The sequence below is a fragment of the Pteropus vampyrus genome, unplaced genomic scaffold (genome assembly GCF_000151845.1).
Source record: "Pteropus vampyrus isolate Shadow unplaced genomic scaffold, Pvam_2.0 Scaffold472, whole genome shotgun sequence".
Classification (NCBI taxonomy): Eukaryota; Metazoa; Chordata; class Mammalia; order Chiroptera; family Pteropodidae; genus Pteropus; species Pteropus vampyrus.
Window position 1 is genome coordinate 653,741 of NW_011889253.1, and position 17,074 is coordinate 670,814.

The following is a 17,074-nucleotide window of genomic DNA, read 5'->3' on the forward strand; positions in this document are numbered from 1 at the left end:
TATGTGCACCAGGTCATATCTTAGCCTGTGATCTGTGTGTGTGTGTGTGTGTGTGTGTGTGTGTGTGTGTGTGTGTGTGTGTGTGTGAAAAGTGTAGCATAGCTTGTGGAGCTAGTTTCCACCCTTCAGCACTCCACGTAATACCCTGGGACTGAGTCTAGTGCTGGGGTGGAAGATGGGGAGGACTTCAAATTCAAGGGTGATGACTCCAGTTTTCATTTCCTGGCATTTCATGGCAGGGTTACCTAAACAAAGTCCCTCTGGGGAGGATTTTGGCTTCCATATATTTGCCTAAATCACTGAGGAAGAGAATTCTTCTTCGCAACTTACAGACCATCTTGTTTAATTTCTTTGGCCAAACTTCACTTTTTAAGGTAAGTTCTTGCCTCTGGTAACTATCATGGATTGTTCATAGTAATTATGAACTATTGCTATTTTCATGGTGTTCTGTTTATTTTAGAATATGTTCTCTAATTTATTCCACGAGTCTCCCAGCCTTCAACATGAATCAACATCTACTATAATTATGTTCTACAGTTTTTAACTGTCACAGCTTTTTGGCTTTGTAAGGGACCTTAAGGATTATCTGGTGACCAAACAGAGGCCTCAAGATGTTTTAAAGCCAGAAAAGAACATCAAGTTCTCCTGATGAAATGCTGTTCTGGCTTGTCAGTGCTTTCCTCCCATATCTCCATGGCTTCCTCAATGCCAACATGCCCACTCTCTCAGGCCAATTTATTTGAAGCTGAGTGGTGTCCAGCAGGACACTTGCCTGTGGGCATTTGTTGTTCCTTCACAGCACCTTCCCTGAAGGCTCCAGTCCTCATCCATTATTAAAACAGAGAGTCAGTATAATGTGGTTAATAACATGAACTCTGGGGGCAGACTGGCTAAATTTAAAGCTGGCTATGCCATAATCTACCTGTGTGACCTTGGGCAAGTTACTCAACCTCCATATGACTTAGATTTCTCCTATGTAAAACAGGATAACAGTAAGTACCTCACTGGGCTGTTGAAGTATTAAAGGAGTTAATACATATAAAATGTTTAGAATATTGCCTGGCACATAGTAAGCACCATGTAAGTGTTTGCATTGCTATTCTTATTTTCCTATCTTGGGGCTCTGCTTACCAAAAGGCCCATTGTCCCTGCTCTGTCCCATCTAGCTGTTGGGAAGGCAACAGTCAGAGTTTACATGAAGTGGTTGATGATAATAACTATTAATTGTTAATATTTGCACTTATTATCTCATATTTCATTTACACTTCTCACAAGAAACTGAGACTCAAAGAATGTAGTGGTCTGAATGTTTGTGTACCCTCCCTCCCCAATTCTTGTGTTGAGATCCTAACCCCTAAGGTAATGGTATTAGAAAGGGGGTCCTTTTGGAGGTGATTAGATCCTAAGGATGGAGCCCTCATAAATGGGATTAGTGCCCTTATAAAAGGGGTTTTAGAGCGCTCCATTGTCCCTTCCACTATATGAGGACACAGCAAGAAGGTGCCATCTATGAAGCAGAAATTGAGTTTTCACCAGAATTTGACCATTTGGGCATCCTGATCTTGGACTTCCAGCCTCTGAACTATGAGAAACAAATTTCTGTCACTTATAAACAATCCTATTCTTTGGTATTTTGTTATAGCAGCCTGAACAGACTTAGAAGAAGAAGTTATGTAATTTTGCTCAAGGTCACACAGCTAGGAAGTGGTATAGCTGAGAATCAAACCCAGGCTATCTGACTCCAAAGTTCTAATATTTAATAGATCAGTACATTAACTTGCCTAGATATGTTTGTGTTTTCTAAAGAGGCTATCAAATGGAATGAATTTCTAATGGTTAAATATTCAGTTATTTTGGAGGAGGTTGTACTGGGCCAACTTAAATATGCCACATACCCATACCACATACTGATTCAAATATGCTGCATTATCTCTAGCTATGTCTGCAAGATGTTCTGTTTCATTGGAATTCTCTATTCGCTCCCTTCTCTACCTATCTAAATTCTATTTATTCTTGTGGGTTTAGCTCAAATCCCACCTAGGAAACCTGCCTGGAGTTCACCAGCCCCTGTTCTGCTCCCCACCCCCGATTGTATTCTTGTCTCATATTTCTGCCTAGTTTTCCAAGTAGGTTATAGCATATGTCATGGCTCTAACATGTTTTATTTTCATGGCACCCAGCACAGGGCTAGGTACCCAACATGTTTTCAGTAGTTATATATTTATTAGACCTTTTTTAATGGAAAAAAATTAGACTGGACTCAGAACAAGCTAGTTAATGAATAAAATTCTAATAATAATTAAGAATGTGATTCATAGCACTCTGACCATTTGGGTAGGCTTCTAATTTCTCAGTATCATCTGAGATGACATTATTTTGATAATTTTTTCTTTCTCTTTGTCTCATAGAATAAAAGATGAACTTGTTTTGCATAGGTTTCACACCTAATAAGTGATTTTTATTCATGAACATTTTCCACTGAAAGGGATTAAGATTCTTTGCCAGAATTAGGCTACAGACGTCATAGTGCCTTATGAAGAAGGAATGGAATTAGCGTGTCATTAAATTCAGAGCTGGAAGGGCCCTTATAACCTATAGTGTTCCATCTCCTCATTATACCAATGAGAAAACTGAAACCCAGAGAGAGCAAAGGACCTGATGGTGGTGACACAATTTATTCACTTATTCGTGCAGTTATTTATTCAGTCGGCAAACATTTTGTTTTTTATTTATTTTCGATTACATTTGTCATTCAATATTATCTTATATTAGTTTCAGGTATACAGCTTAGTAGTTAAACATTTATATAATTTATGAAGTGATCTCCTCAATTAGTCTAGTACCCATCTAGCTTTAAATAAACATAGTTATTACAATATTATTGACTATATATTCTATGAGTCAGCAAATATTTATTGAGTTCATACTATGTGTCTTGCATGGTGCTGGAGATACAATGGTAAGCAAGAGAGATGTGGTGCCTGCCTCCATGGAACTTACAGTCTGATGGGTGAGAACAGAAACCTAAAGTTTCCAACATTGAAGGGAGTGACCCGAGAGTGGGACCTGTGCCACTAGTTGTTGAAAAGTATTTACAAGAGATGCCGCCATTTAACTACCTTTTCCCCATGAGAACTGAGTCTCACAGTGTTACTTTCATGCTGCTTCCTTTATATCATTTGATCAAAATTTTAACTGTCATTATAACACATTACCATAAAAATCGTTGATAAGACACTACTCTTGGAAGACATGTACCTCCTCCTCCACTCCCTAACTAGTGGCAGTTTTTGAGGAGAGGGACAAAGCACCAGGCATGTACGATATGGCACAGAGGCTCTGGGAGTATAAAGGACAGCACTTACCCCTCATCTGGGACATCAGGGAATACCTAGTCTAAGAGAGATGTCAGCTGAGGCCTAAGGTTGTGTAGGAGCTAGAAGATGAAAGACGATGAGGAGGAGGGAGTAGTGTTTCAGGCAGAGAGAATAGCTTCTGTAAAGGTTCAGAAGTAAAATAGGTAAAACTTAAGCCTAGAGTGCCGAGGGTGGAGAGTTAGGAAAAATTTCTTTTTCTTTCCCCTGAACGGCCACAATTTTGTATGTAAGAGAAATAAATAAAACCAGAGAACAGGTTAAGTCCTGAGTCACTGTGTTTCTCCTCCTTTGGCCTTTTTACTACAGAAATTTGTATCTCTTAGACTAAGTTGAGAAGGTTGTTAGACACCATCTGGTCCACCTTCCTTCATATCATCAACGTTCCAGAAAGGGAAAGGGACTTTCAAGGAACAGAAAGGCTTGGGCTCATATTTGGTCTTTTGACTGTCAGCCAAGGCCCTTTCCACAATATCCATCTTCACATCAGGATATCCCAGGGTTATTCCTCTGAGAAAGGAGCCCTAAACCATTAGGCTGGCTTTAGAAGAACAGAACTGGTCAGGAACAGGAAGTGAGCAGCTTCCTAGTGGAGACCCAAGCTGCGTTCACAATTAGCCAGTTCTCAGGGCTTCAGGGCTCAGAAATATTAGGGCTTGGTATCTTCTAAAAGTGACTCGGTAGGCTTCCCAAGGGACATCGTTTGGGCTCACCTCTTCTAAGCTTTCTTGGCAAGTCCTCAGAGGATTTGCTCCCTCTCTCTCCTGTCTTGCACCTGCCCTATCTCTCATCTCTTCACATGTGCCTCAAAAGAGGCAGTCTCCAGGTACCTTGCCTTCTGGAGCTTTGGTATGTGGCACTTTGGCTCTGTTAATTAGCAAGCTCCACACTTCAATGTCTACATTCTAGCTTGTTTCTTTTAAACCAACATTTGTTAAGTATACCTGCTTTGCCCAAGATTTTGAGCCTCCCCAAGCCCCAGTTTAACTAAAAAATGCTTATATTATTTCAGTGAGCACTGAAGATAATGTATGTGGAAAGCACTTAACAAAGTAACTGACTCGCTGAGGGTACAAGATAAAATATTCGTTGTGTCCTAGGCCATGTGGGGGACAGTAGGACACACAACACCTATGCTCTGGCCTCAGAATTCATGGTCCCCTAGGGTGGAAAAGAATGTCCTCAGAGACTTGTTCCATGCTGGATGTTGATCAACCTGCTTCCATCTCCAGTGAGGATGGAACAGGAAGTGGCTTGTAACTAACTTATGATGGATTTGTGTTCCTTATAAGGAAGGGCTCCCTAAAAGTAAAGATAGTTGAGGATTAGAACTGGAATAAGTTGGGACATGTCAGGGTCCAGAGAGTTATCAAAGTAGGGAATAGTTTCATTTTGTTGCCAGTGCAGTACTGAGTAGCAGGCACAAAACCAATGCTTATTGGATAATATTTGGATGTGTGGACAGATTAATAAATTGTTCTAAGCTTGGTATAGTTGAGACTTTATGTAAAGACAGGAGATGAGCTCAGTGACCTCTAAAAATTCCTTCTTAGCTTGTGATTTTATTTTCCATATTTCTGTACCTCATGCTGTGTAATACTTCAAAAGTCTAGGTTGATTATTAATGTGCAAAAATTTAGAAACTTAGAATCTAAACTCCTCTTCCTTGTGCTTCATCTATAGAGCAAAAATGTCATTAAGGCATTAACCACATATATTGTGAGTGCCAGCATTTCAGATACATCCATTCAAAACTTGGCTGACCCAGTGGTTATTACTCTGCAGCACATTGAAGGAAATCAGGTAACATATTCCTTTGCATCTCAGAAACCCTCTATGATTTTCCCATTAAAAATAATTGACTACTTAACAGATGTGATCTAAGACTTACTTAAGATCATCACATTCCAGGTAGCTGAGATGTATTGTATTGGGGTCTTCTAGAAACAATGCCTTGGCCTAAAGGGATAACTAATGATGGTCTTCTAACTCTGTGACAGATTGGCAGAGGAGTAACTCGGGGCAAGTGGATCTTTTGGTTGTCCTGTGACACTAAATGGTATTTAATTCCATTTAATTTTGAGTGAGGAAAAAAATTAAAAATAATTGAACATCTTTATCCTTTGAATTTCCATGAAGAGCATTAAAATATGTATTAATTATCACCAAAGTTTTAAAATCATAGTCATATGGCATAACATAAGGTAGATATTACTAAGTGATCAGATTTAGCCATAGTATAAGAAAGAACTAGTATTACACTCTTCGATGTTAATGTATGTCCAGTGTGAAGTCTTAATAGCTTCTTCCTTCATTCCCAATCTAAAAGACCATATTGTACAGCATATTTTCATAGGTCTTAATTCTAGAAGAGAAGAAGGAAGAGCACAAGAGAGAATTTTTAAAAACACACACCAAATGAAACAGATTAGATGGGTAAGATATCTCAATTCCAGCTGGGGCCACAGCTTTCCAAGCATCCCCCAATAATCAATTTCTCTTGTCTCCAGTCCTGGAGATTGTAGGGGCTGGTGAGGCCTCAGGAATGCTCATTAGGCCTAATAAGGAGGAAGCTCAACCTTGTATCTATAAGGCTTGATTTCAGCTGTGAGCCCCAAATTCCAAAGTTCCACAGGAAATTACCACACATCCGACCTGCACCAACCATTTACAGCCTCCTCCTGGGCCTTGCATCAGGAGGGCGTTGAAAATTCTTGTTGCCAAATATTTTAAAAGACACACATCACATCACTAGGCAGTAACATGTTGTTTTCTCACTTAGAAATCCCAAGTTACTTCAGATTAGTCTTAAAACCAACTCTCAAATGGTTTGTGTGTGTGTGTGTGTGTGTCTACTGCATAAAATAATGTTGAGAAAATAACTTGTGTGTAGTTGTCATTGTGTGGTAACTATCAAAAGGAAAGGTGTTTACTTTTGACTTTTATTTTTTTCTAGAATTATGATCAAGTTCAGTGTGCCTTTTGGGACTTTGGGAATAACAGTAAGCATTTTTCTTAGCAAGCCTTGTCTTTGGCTCTCAATGAGACTTTGCCCCTGACCATTTTCCTATTTGGCAGTTGAGGGGAGGAGTTGTACTGATTGACCAAGACACACATATGAGTTTTATAACTAATTAGGGCATGGAAGTTTAAAAAACTCCTAAATAAGAGACTTATTTGGGAGATCAAAAAAATCACACAACTCAAGGATAAGCGAAGTTGGAAGAAAGTTGGAAGAAATTTGGAAGAGCCAGTATAGAGTAGCCTCAAGCTGTTTGAAGAAAGTTGAGGAATAAACATCTGGCTTTTTTTATTTGTGGTTCCCCACGGAGATTTGCAACATCTACTAGCACGTTCCCTTTTTTCCTCATCTCCTCTAGCCTGACTGTATGTCCTGGGGTAGTCCATTTACTCTCTTGGGGCCCCGATATTTTTATCTTTTCATTGAGAGGATAAGACTTTCTGGTTGGTCTCTAAAGGCCCTTTCTACTTGGCTAGGTATGAGTCTCTGGGAACAGTAAGAGAAGGGTTTGGGGATGAGATTGCTGAATGGGCTTGCCATTTCCACTGGCATATCCAGGGATATTGCCAAATCTCAGAGAATTCCCATACAGAATCAATTTCCTCTGGAATGCCAGGAGTTGCTATGTGACCACTCCTTCTACTTGTGGAAGGTCTGCCTGGAAACTTGTCCTTTTTCAGTATCCTTGGAATTCTGGGGGGAAAGGGAAAGTCTCTTCCCATTTGACTCCTTAAGACGTAGAAATCTACTCCTTTTCTATAATAGAGATAGAACTGTTCTTTCCTGGTCCCTTCCCAGCCTCCCTGGATAAGAGTCCTGTAAGGTGATGAGCATTTCCCCTCACAGCCTCAAAAAGTCGATCTGTGTGTTCATTAATGCCAGTTCCTGGGCTCCTCTCAGGTCACCCTTTGCCCCCAGCCCTCTGTCTATGGATCCAGAATCTCTAGAATCAATGGAATTATTCTGAATGGACTAATTTGACCATACTTAGCTGCCTGACCAAGGATAACTTCTCCGGTCAGTGCTATCCTGGAGGTTCTACTCTAAGTCTAGTCTAATATCCAAGATCTACAGGTTATGGAGATTTGAGGGTTGGTTCTAGAACCCTGAATATGCTCAGAAGTGAGAAACTAGGGAGGTGTCAAGGAGACTAGAGGCTTTCATTAGCCCTAAGGAGCTCTAGACCATGATCTGGCTTGAGTGCAAAGCACTTGAGACCATTTAAATTCTGGTTTGAACTGGTTGTTTCAGGTGTTTATTCCAGCCTCACAGAGTAGACCCAAGTGTCAGCCTATGTTCCATAGCTCATGTCCTTCAAAATGTTCTAGATCTATCTGTTTCCTATTTGTGCTACTTAAAAAAAAGCTGTCCTTACTTTGTCACTCCAACATGGTGGCAGGACTGTTGCTCATGATTAGAGTCTGTCATAATTTGTACAAGAACAGGAAAAGTGAGAGCCAAGAAGTTATGACATTTATAAAGTCCTCACAAAATCAATTTAGCCCACTAGATTTAATTTAATTTCACTGTTCAATTATACCTCTATCTTGCTGTCTTAACAAACAATACTAATTATAAGACACGTTTGGAAGGTGTATATAATGAAAAGTTAAATATTTCAGAGAAAAACAAATTGTTTTGAAATTTCCTTCTGTCTCCTGCAGATGGGCGAGGTGGATGGAATTCATCAGGCTGTAAAGTAAAGGAAACCGATATAAATTACACAATCTGTCACTGTGACTACCTCACCCATTTCGGAGTCTTAATGGTGAGTTGTCTCTTAATCATTCCTTGATAGAATTTTGACAACTTTTATTAGATTATAGGCCAGGAATATATGTGTGAACTAAGTTGTGGAAAAGTTGCACGCAAATGGAAAAAAGCTCTCCTTGTGTTTATCCAAAGTGGAGCAGATTGAAACAAATACTTATTTTTTTCCTTATAAAATTAATGCCTGTACCTCAAAATTCAAACATTACAGAAAAGGTTCCTACAGCCCCCATCCTATGTGTATATTAATATTTGTTTTTGTTTTAGAAAAATGGGGTCAAATTATTAATACTGTTCTTACCACTTGTTTTTTACCTAAAAGTAAATATTAGGCAACTTTCAGGCAAATACATATTCATCTACTTCAGTTTTTTAATATCTTTATAGTATTCCATTGTATGGATTTAATACAATGAATTTAACCATCCCCTATAGGTAGGCATTTTACTTGTTATTGTTTTCTCCCTTATAAACAAGGCTGTAATACACATTTCATTTATCTTCTAACACTGGTGTAACTATTTCTGTAGGATAAATTGATGGAAGTATAAATGCTGAGTTAAAGGATATAGTCATTAAACATTTTTAATTTTAATAGTTATTGTCAAATTGTAGTGTAGGAAAAATGTATTTTAAAAAAATACTTGCATTAGTTAACCAAACTAAGAGTTATCTGGTCAATTCACATATCCAGGCTTAGAGTTTCAGAGTCATGGTTAACTTTTCTAATCTTCTTCATTACCTGTGGTCCTCCCTAACATTCAGATTTGCTGGGTTTTCCTTTGAAATGGCTCTTAAATGTGTTCTTTCTTCTCTACCCATCTCTGAGTACTTTTTGACTTCTCTTAAGTGACTTTATTATATATTACATACTGTTATCTAAATGTGTCATGTATGAGTTGCTCTTTGAGGGTTGAAAGTCTATTTTATATTTCTTTTCTTTCCTTCTTTTTTTAAAATCATATCTATTTAACAAATAAGAGGTGCTACACTGATATTTATTGAATTGTAAGAATTTTCTTTAGCTCCCTCCAAAATGGTTAGAACATTATATTAGGAGTCAAAAGACTGAGATTCAGATTCTAGCTCTGTCGCTAACTACCTATGTGATCTTGAAAAGGTTGTTTCCCTTGTATGGACCTTAAATTTTTCTTCTGAAATGTGAAATATTGGAGTATACTAGAGTTTCTTAACCTTAGCACTATTGCCATTCTGGGCCAAATAATTCTTTGTTGTTGGGGGCACTGTTCTGTGCATTGTAGGATGTTTAGCAGCATCTCCAGCCCCCACCCACTATATGCCAGTAGCACCCTCCCCAGCTGTGACAACCAAAAATGTCCCTAGGCATTGCTAGACATCCCTGGGGGGTGGGAAAAATCAATCCCAGTTGAGAACTACCTGAGTAGACCAGTGCTTCTTAACCTTTTATGAGTCATGAATCTCTATAATCATCTAATGAAAGCTATGGACCTTTCCCCCAGACCTCAGGTTAAGAAATTACTGGACTAAATAATCTCCAAGATCCATTTTATGTCTTAATTTTATGACACTTATTTCAGGTTTTTGGTATTATGTAGTGTTTTGGGATACTCAGTTAAGATAATGATTCAGGTTGCATCCCCAATTCACATCTATTAGTTTAGTTATATTTTACATGTGGAACACGTTAATGACAGTAAAACCAAGTACTAAATGTTATTCCAGTGCCATTGATGGTTCTCCATGCCTTGTACACAGTAAATTGCACTAAGCTTACTCAGCAAACAATATGCAGTTTTATCATATATCCATCCACATATGCTGGTTTAATAAGAGCCATAGCAGATCTTCTCTGCACCCACCAGAATGGCTAAAATTAAAAATGTTGAAATTAGTGAGTGTGGAACAACTAGAACTACTATACATTGCTGGTAGGAATGCAAAAATAGCACACTTTGGAAAAGTCTTTGCCAATACCTACTAACAATAAATATACATCTAGATGTTGACCAGAATTTTCACTATTAGATAGAAATGAGTGCATATGTCCACTAAAACATTATAATTGGATTTTTTAAAAAGCAAGAAGGTTGGGATAAGAAAAGATTTCTCTAATAGGATACAAAAACACTAAACATAAAAGAAAAAGTTGATAAATTGGACATCATTAAAATTAAGAACTTTTTTCATCCTGGGAATCTCCCGTTAGTGAGCACTGGAAATGTTTTACCATAAACTTGCTCTGGCAAATATATAAAACACAACACATTGTTTTCCCTAGGATCTATCCAGGTCTGCAGTGGATGCAGTGAATGAATGGATATCAGTGCTTATAACATACACTGGATGTGGAATCTCCTCCATTTTTCTGGGAGTTGCTACAGTGACATACATAGTTTTTCAGTAAGTTGATAGAGTCTTGCTCTGAATAAATTTAACTTGGTTCGATGGATGTTGTGGTCATTACGTCCCTATTAATTTCATGTTAATTTCGTAAGAGGTTTCGATTCATCACAATAGGAAGAGGTCAGATTCACTAGATGATGAAGTGGGCAAGTTAAAAAAGACAACAACCAAGGCTCCTCTAAAACAAAGATTATAATTGGATTTTTTAAAAGCAAGAGGGTTGGGATAGGAAAAGATTTCTCTAGTGGGATACGAAAACACTAAACATAAAAAAATGAAAACTTGGACATCATTAAAATTAAGAACTTTCATCAAAAGACATCATTAAGATAGTGAAAAAGCAAACCACAGATTGGGAGAAGATATTCACAATGCATATATCTGACAAAAGAATGTGGAATGTGTAGAAATTTGTACAAATCGAAAAGCAAAAGACATATAATACAATTTAAAAATGAGCAAAAGACTTGAACAGACACCTCACAAAAGAGGATATCTATGCCTAACTCTAATCCTTCCCCAAATGGGTAATAAGCATATAACAACATTCTTGATGTCATTACTCATTTGAGAAATGCTAATTAAAACCACGATTATACTTCTCTGTACCCACTAGAATAGCTAAAATTAAAAATGTTGAAATTAGTGAGTGTGGAACAATTGAAACTACTCTACATTGCTGGTAGGAATGCAAAAATAGCATACCTTGGAAAATTCTTTGCTGATACCTACTAACAATAAATATACATGTAGATGTCGATCAGAATTTTTGCTATTAGAGAGAAATGAGTGTATGTGTCCACTAAAATATATGTACAAGAGTATTCACAACAGCTGCATTCATAGTGCCCCAAAATTGGAAACAACCTCAATGTATATTAACGGGTGACTGGATGAATAAATTGTGGTATATTCATGAAATGGACTGCTTCACAGAGGTAAAAAAAGAAGGAACTATTTCTATACAATACAACATAATATCTAATTCTCATAGACATAAAGCTGAGCAAAGGAAACCAGAAAGAGAATAGAGCATACTGTATGGTTCTATTTATATGAAGTTCCAAATACAGAGGAAAGTAAATCTATGGAGATAGAAGTTAGAATATTGGTTACCTCTAGTGGGGGGTATTAATGGGAGAAGAAAGGAAGAACCTCTGAAAAATTGAAAACATTTTTACCTCCTAATCTGGGTGGAGGTTCCTTAGGTATATCCGTATGTAAAGATTCGTTGAGTTGTGTTCTTAAGATTTGTGTACTTTACTATTTATCTCAGTTAAAAAAAAAACCCACATACACACAAAATGAAAATTGCGAAACTTAAATTAATAAATATTTAATAGAAATAAAAAAAAGAATCAAAGGGAAGTACATATTTTTTTTCTAATTTGGAAAATACTGAGTCAATTTTCACAAAGTACAATTGAGATCGCTTAGTGAAATTTAAGATCATATTTACACGATGCCAAATCTCTGGATCTTTGGAAATATCCAAGTAACTACTTGAAATGGTTTCCATAGTCATCCTGCTATTTGGACATATGTAGATCCAGCCTTGAGTCTGCTGAAGGAGTGATAATAGAATGGCATATCCAGGATTCTCCTTCCTTCCTTCTTTCCCAAAAAGAAAAAGAAAAAAGGGGACTGCTTAGCTGAGAATGGCTACTATTAATCCTGTTATTGAAGGTTACTATATTTAGGCTACTTTGACTCTTCCTGAAAAGAGGGGTGGGGGAAACTCTAAAGTTCAGTACATGTAAGATGATATGAGTAACTTAATTATAATAGGCATTTCTTTCATTCTTTCACTTATTGTGCAAATAAGATGTGGCAAGGCTTGATTAAAAACAGAGACCTTGCCTAATTAAACATTGTGCCTTTTCTTTCAGTAAACTTCGAAAAGATCATCCTTCCAAAATCCTGATCAACTTGTGCACAGCACTGCTAATGCTAAACCTGGTATTTCTGGTCAATTCTTGGTTGTCATCATTCCAGGAAGTGGGACTTTGTATCGCAGCAGCAGTGGCACTTCATGACTTTCTGCTTGTTTCTTTGGCATGGATGGGTCTAGAGGCAGTACACATGTATTTCGCTCTAGTCAAAGTCTTCAATATATACATTCCCAATTATATCCTTAAATTTTGCCTAGTTGGTTGGGGTAAGTATATCTGCCATTGTCCTTGATGTCCTTGATGTCTTTGATGTTTTAAGCCTGTGTCTTTCTAATTCCATTAGACAAATTATTCAGGACCAAATCTGTTATCATAAGTAAGGAATTAAGGATTGTCTCACTGATATTTGGGTATATATCTCTTTTTCTGCCTTTATTGCTCTAGAAATTCAACTTTTAACCTCCATGGTAAGGAATTAGTCCACAGATATTTAGTGAGCACCTGCCTATATACTGTGCTAAATGCTGGATCTACAGTAGTGGGCTGTCAGATCTTATCCTTCCCTTTATGGAAATTACAGTCCCAACAAATGTTTACTGATACAACAGCTAGCACTTAGGTAGAACTTACATGCACCAGAAACTGTTCTAAGAGGTTTACATAATCATTTAATTTTCACTATATCTCTATAGGAAAGGTCCCATCATTATTCCCATTTTTAATAGATGAGAATACTGAGCCACAGAGAGATTGGGTAATTTGCCAAAACTCGCACAACGAGTAAGCGGCAGAACTGGGATTTGAACCAGGGAGTCTGTCTCCATAGTTTGGACTTTTAACTTCAATGATCTAACCATATTGCTTAAGGGACAGGGAAAGGACTAGCAATATGTGAAATGGTGCTCAATCAAACATGCCCTGAATTTCAACACACCTCATGACTTTCACTATCACTGCTGCCCTCTGAAAGAAGCCAGGAATAGAACTCAGCATGAATGTTTCCTAAATTAAATGTAATTTTATTGGTTTGCTTTCATGCATTTCTAACTGACATGGTCAGCTCAGCTCCTTTCCCCACACCCTTCCCTCCTTCACCTATTCAAAACAGATTTGGGGTTCAGAAAATGTGTTGGACACATAGGAGAAGTATATTAAGTGAGATGTATAGGATACAAATGAAGACAGATCTTATCTTCCATTGCCTTTCTAAAGACAATCACTTCCCAATTAGCTACTCATTCATTTAATGAGTTCAATAACATAGTACAAACTTTTGTTGATCCACAGTCAGCGCCATTGTCTATGCTAATGTGTGGACCAGAGACAGGCAAATACTAAACAAAGCATGATCAAAAAATTGTTTTGGAGATTCCAGTCAAGATGGCGGAGTGGGTAGAAGCTGTGCTGGCCTCCTCTCATGACCACTTCAAAATTACAACTAAATTACAGAATAGCATCTTTGGGAGTCACCTAAAGTCTAGCTGAATAGAAGTCCTACAACTAAGGATATACAGAAGAAACTACTTTGAGACTGGTATGAGGGGTGGAGATGCATAACAGGCTGGTCTCACACTCATGTGTAGTGGTTAAAAATCAGGAGGGGTATCTCAGCTGTGGCATTCCCCCTGGAGGAGTGAGGGGTCCCAGCCAGGATTTCACATTTGGTTGTGAAAACCAGCAAAAATTGTGGCTGAGTTAAACAGAGGACTGCAGAAGTCCCAGCCTCTTCTCTTAAAGGGCCACTGCATGGACTTACCCACTGATAAACTCGCTCTGAGCTCCAGCGCTGGGGCAGCAGCTCAAAAAGTGCCAGGAACATATGGGGAGGAACTGAGTTGTCTGGCTTCAGGGCAAGGGATGAAAGGGCAGCTTTCTCCCATACAGAAGTACTGATGGAGGCTACTCTTCCTTTGTTGATCCCTCCCACCTCCCAGCATGCAAATATATGCGGCTGCCATATCTGAATCTCCATCAGCCTGGCTAACACTGGTCACCCTGCCCTGGTGATTCCCTAAGACCCCACCCCGCCCAACTTGTGGGCCCACCCAAGCCATTTCCAGTGGCTTTTTCATACAAATGGCCTGTCTTGGCTCATGCTGTGGACTTTCCTTAAATCTCTTAGAGGTTCACAAAACCCAAACAAGTAACATCTGGCCTTGGCAAGCCTCATACCTGTTGCTGAGCAGCCCCAAGCCAGGCAGTAGCAGCAGCTGGCCTCAGTTTGTGACTTGGCCTCTCGAGGTACATTCAAACCCATCGTGGGTGATGGCCACCTGCAAACTGCTTGGTGGCTCATGCCAGGTAGCTCTGAGAAGGGTACAGACTGAGGCTGATCTTGGCTTGCAGTTGGGCGCCTCCCAGGAGGCACCAGCCTGCATGTCTAATGGCTGGTTTCTGTCTGAGCTGGAGTACTATCCAGGGCCACATCCAAGGATGACACACTCAAAGGCTGGGTTGAGAAGGCACCAGAGCCAAGCTAAAGCAAATTCTGTTCCATAGGGTCAGCTCCTGCACAACAGCTCCCCCATTGTGGTCACCGGCAAGTCCTTATAACCAATCAGCCTGAGGATCAATTCCTCTATTGATATGCAAATAGCAAACAGGGCTTAACTACAACAGAAGGGAACATATAATCCATACAAAGGACATACCTGGAGCACTGGTTCAGGTGACCAGAGAGACTGCACCACTGAGCCCCACAGGACACCTACTACATAAGGCCACTCTACTCAGACAGGGAGACCTAACAGCTCTACTTAATACATAGAAACAAACATAGAGAGGCTGCCAAAATGGGGAGACAAAGAAACAAGTCCCAAGTGAAAGAACAGAACAAAACTCCAGAAAAAGAACTCAACAAAATGGAGACAAGCGACCTACCAGATGAAGAGTTCAAAACACTGGTTATAAGGATGCTCAATGAGCTTAGGGGAAGAGTAGATGAACTCAGTGAGAACTTTAACAGAGAGATAGAAAACATAAAAATGGAGATAGAAAACATAAAAAAGAACCAGTCAGAAATGGTTATAAGAATATAATATCTGAGATGAAGAGTACAATAGAGGGAATCAAAAGAGTGGATGAAGTGAAGGATTGAATCAGTGATTTAGAGTGTGGGGTAGTGAAGGACACCCAATCAGAACAGTAACAAGGAAAAAAAAATCCAAAAAATGAGGATAGTTTAAGGGGCCTCTGGGACAACATCAGGCATACTAACATTCACATCATAAGGATACCAGGAGAAAAAAGAGCAAGAATTAAAAACCTATTTGAAGAAATAATGATGGAAAACTCCTCCAACCTGGTGAAGGAAATAAATGTGCAAGCCTAGGAAGCTCAGAAAGATCCAAGCAAGATGAAGCCAAAGAGGCCCACACCAACATACATTATATTTAAAATGCCAAAGGTTAAAGAGAATCTCAAGAATCATTGAGAGAAAAGCAGTTAGTTATCTACAAGGGAGATCCCATAAGTCTGTCAGCTGATTTCTCAACAAAAGGTTTGCAGGCCAAAAGGGATGAAAAGCAACAACCTACAAACAAGATTACTTTACCCAGCAAAACTATAATTTAGAATCAAAGGAAAAAGAGCTTCCTAGACAAGAAAAAGCTAAAGGAGTTCATCGCCACCAAGCCAGTATTATAGAAAATGTTGGAGGAACTTTTTTAAGAAAAAGAAAAAAGGAAAAAGATGAAAAATATAAAAAATAAAATGGCAATAAGTGTACATCTGTTAACAATTACTTTGAATTTAAATGGATTAGATGCTCCAATCAAAAGATAGAGTGGCTGAATGGATAAGAAAATAAGACCCTTACATATGCTGTCTGCAAAAGGCTCACATCAGATCAAAAGACATACACAGACTGAAAGTAAAGGGATGGAAAAAGATGTTTCATAAAAATGTAATTAAACAAACAAACAAAAAAGCTGGAGTAGCAATACTTATACCAGACAAAATAGACTTTAAAACAAAGGCTATAACAAGAGACAAAGAAGAATCCAGTAAACCTACCTCTGGCTATTTATCTGAAGAAACCCAAAACACTACTTCAAAAGGCCATGTGAATACGTATGTTCATTGCAGTATTATTTACGATAGTCAAGATATGGAGGCAACCTGGGTGTCCATTAATGGATGAATAAATAAAGAGATGGTACATGTATACAATGGAATATTTCTCAGCCATAAAAAAGAATGAAATCTTGCTACCTGCAACAACATGGATGGACCTAGAGGGTATTGTGCTGAGTGGAGTAAGAGAAAGATGGATGTCATATGACTTCACTTACATGTGGAATCTAAAGAACAAAATAGAACAAATCTAAAGAACAAAGTCATAGATACAGAGAACATTTTGATGGTTGCCAGGTGGGAGGGAGATTAGGGATATGGGTGAAAAAAGGGAAGGAATTAAGAAGTACAATTTGTTGGTTACAAAATAGTTATGGGGATGTAATGTACAGCATAAGGAATATAGTCAATAATATTGTAATATGTGTGGTGTCAGATGGATACTAGATTTATTGGGGTGCTTACTCTGTAAGTTACATAAATGTCTAATCACTATGTTGTACACCTGAAAATAATATATCACAAGCCAACCGTAATTAAAAAAATATATATATATA

General features: G+C 38.4%; 1 protein-coding gene across 1 annotated transcript in view; it reads left to right on the forward strand.

Moving 5' to 3' along the window:
- The window catches only part of ADGRG4 (adhesion G protein-coupled receptor G4), a 78,117-nt gene that overhangs the window by 47,489 nt on the left and 13,554 nt on the right, over positions 1-17,074 (forward strand). The window contains 5 exon segments of the mRNA XM_011382428.1: positions 5,058-5,177; positions 6,331-6,376; positions 8,061-8,164; positions 10,427-10,548; positions 12,441-12,709. Of these exon segments, the coding sequence (XP_011380730.1) occupies positions 5,058-5,177; positions 6,331-6,376; positions 8,061-8,164; positions 10,427-10,548; positions 12,441-12,709 (661 nt within the window).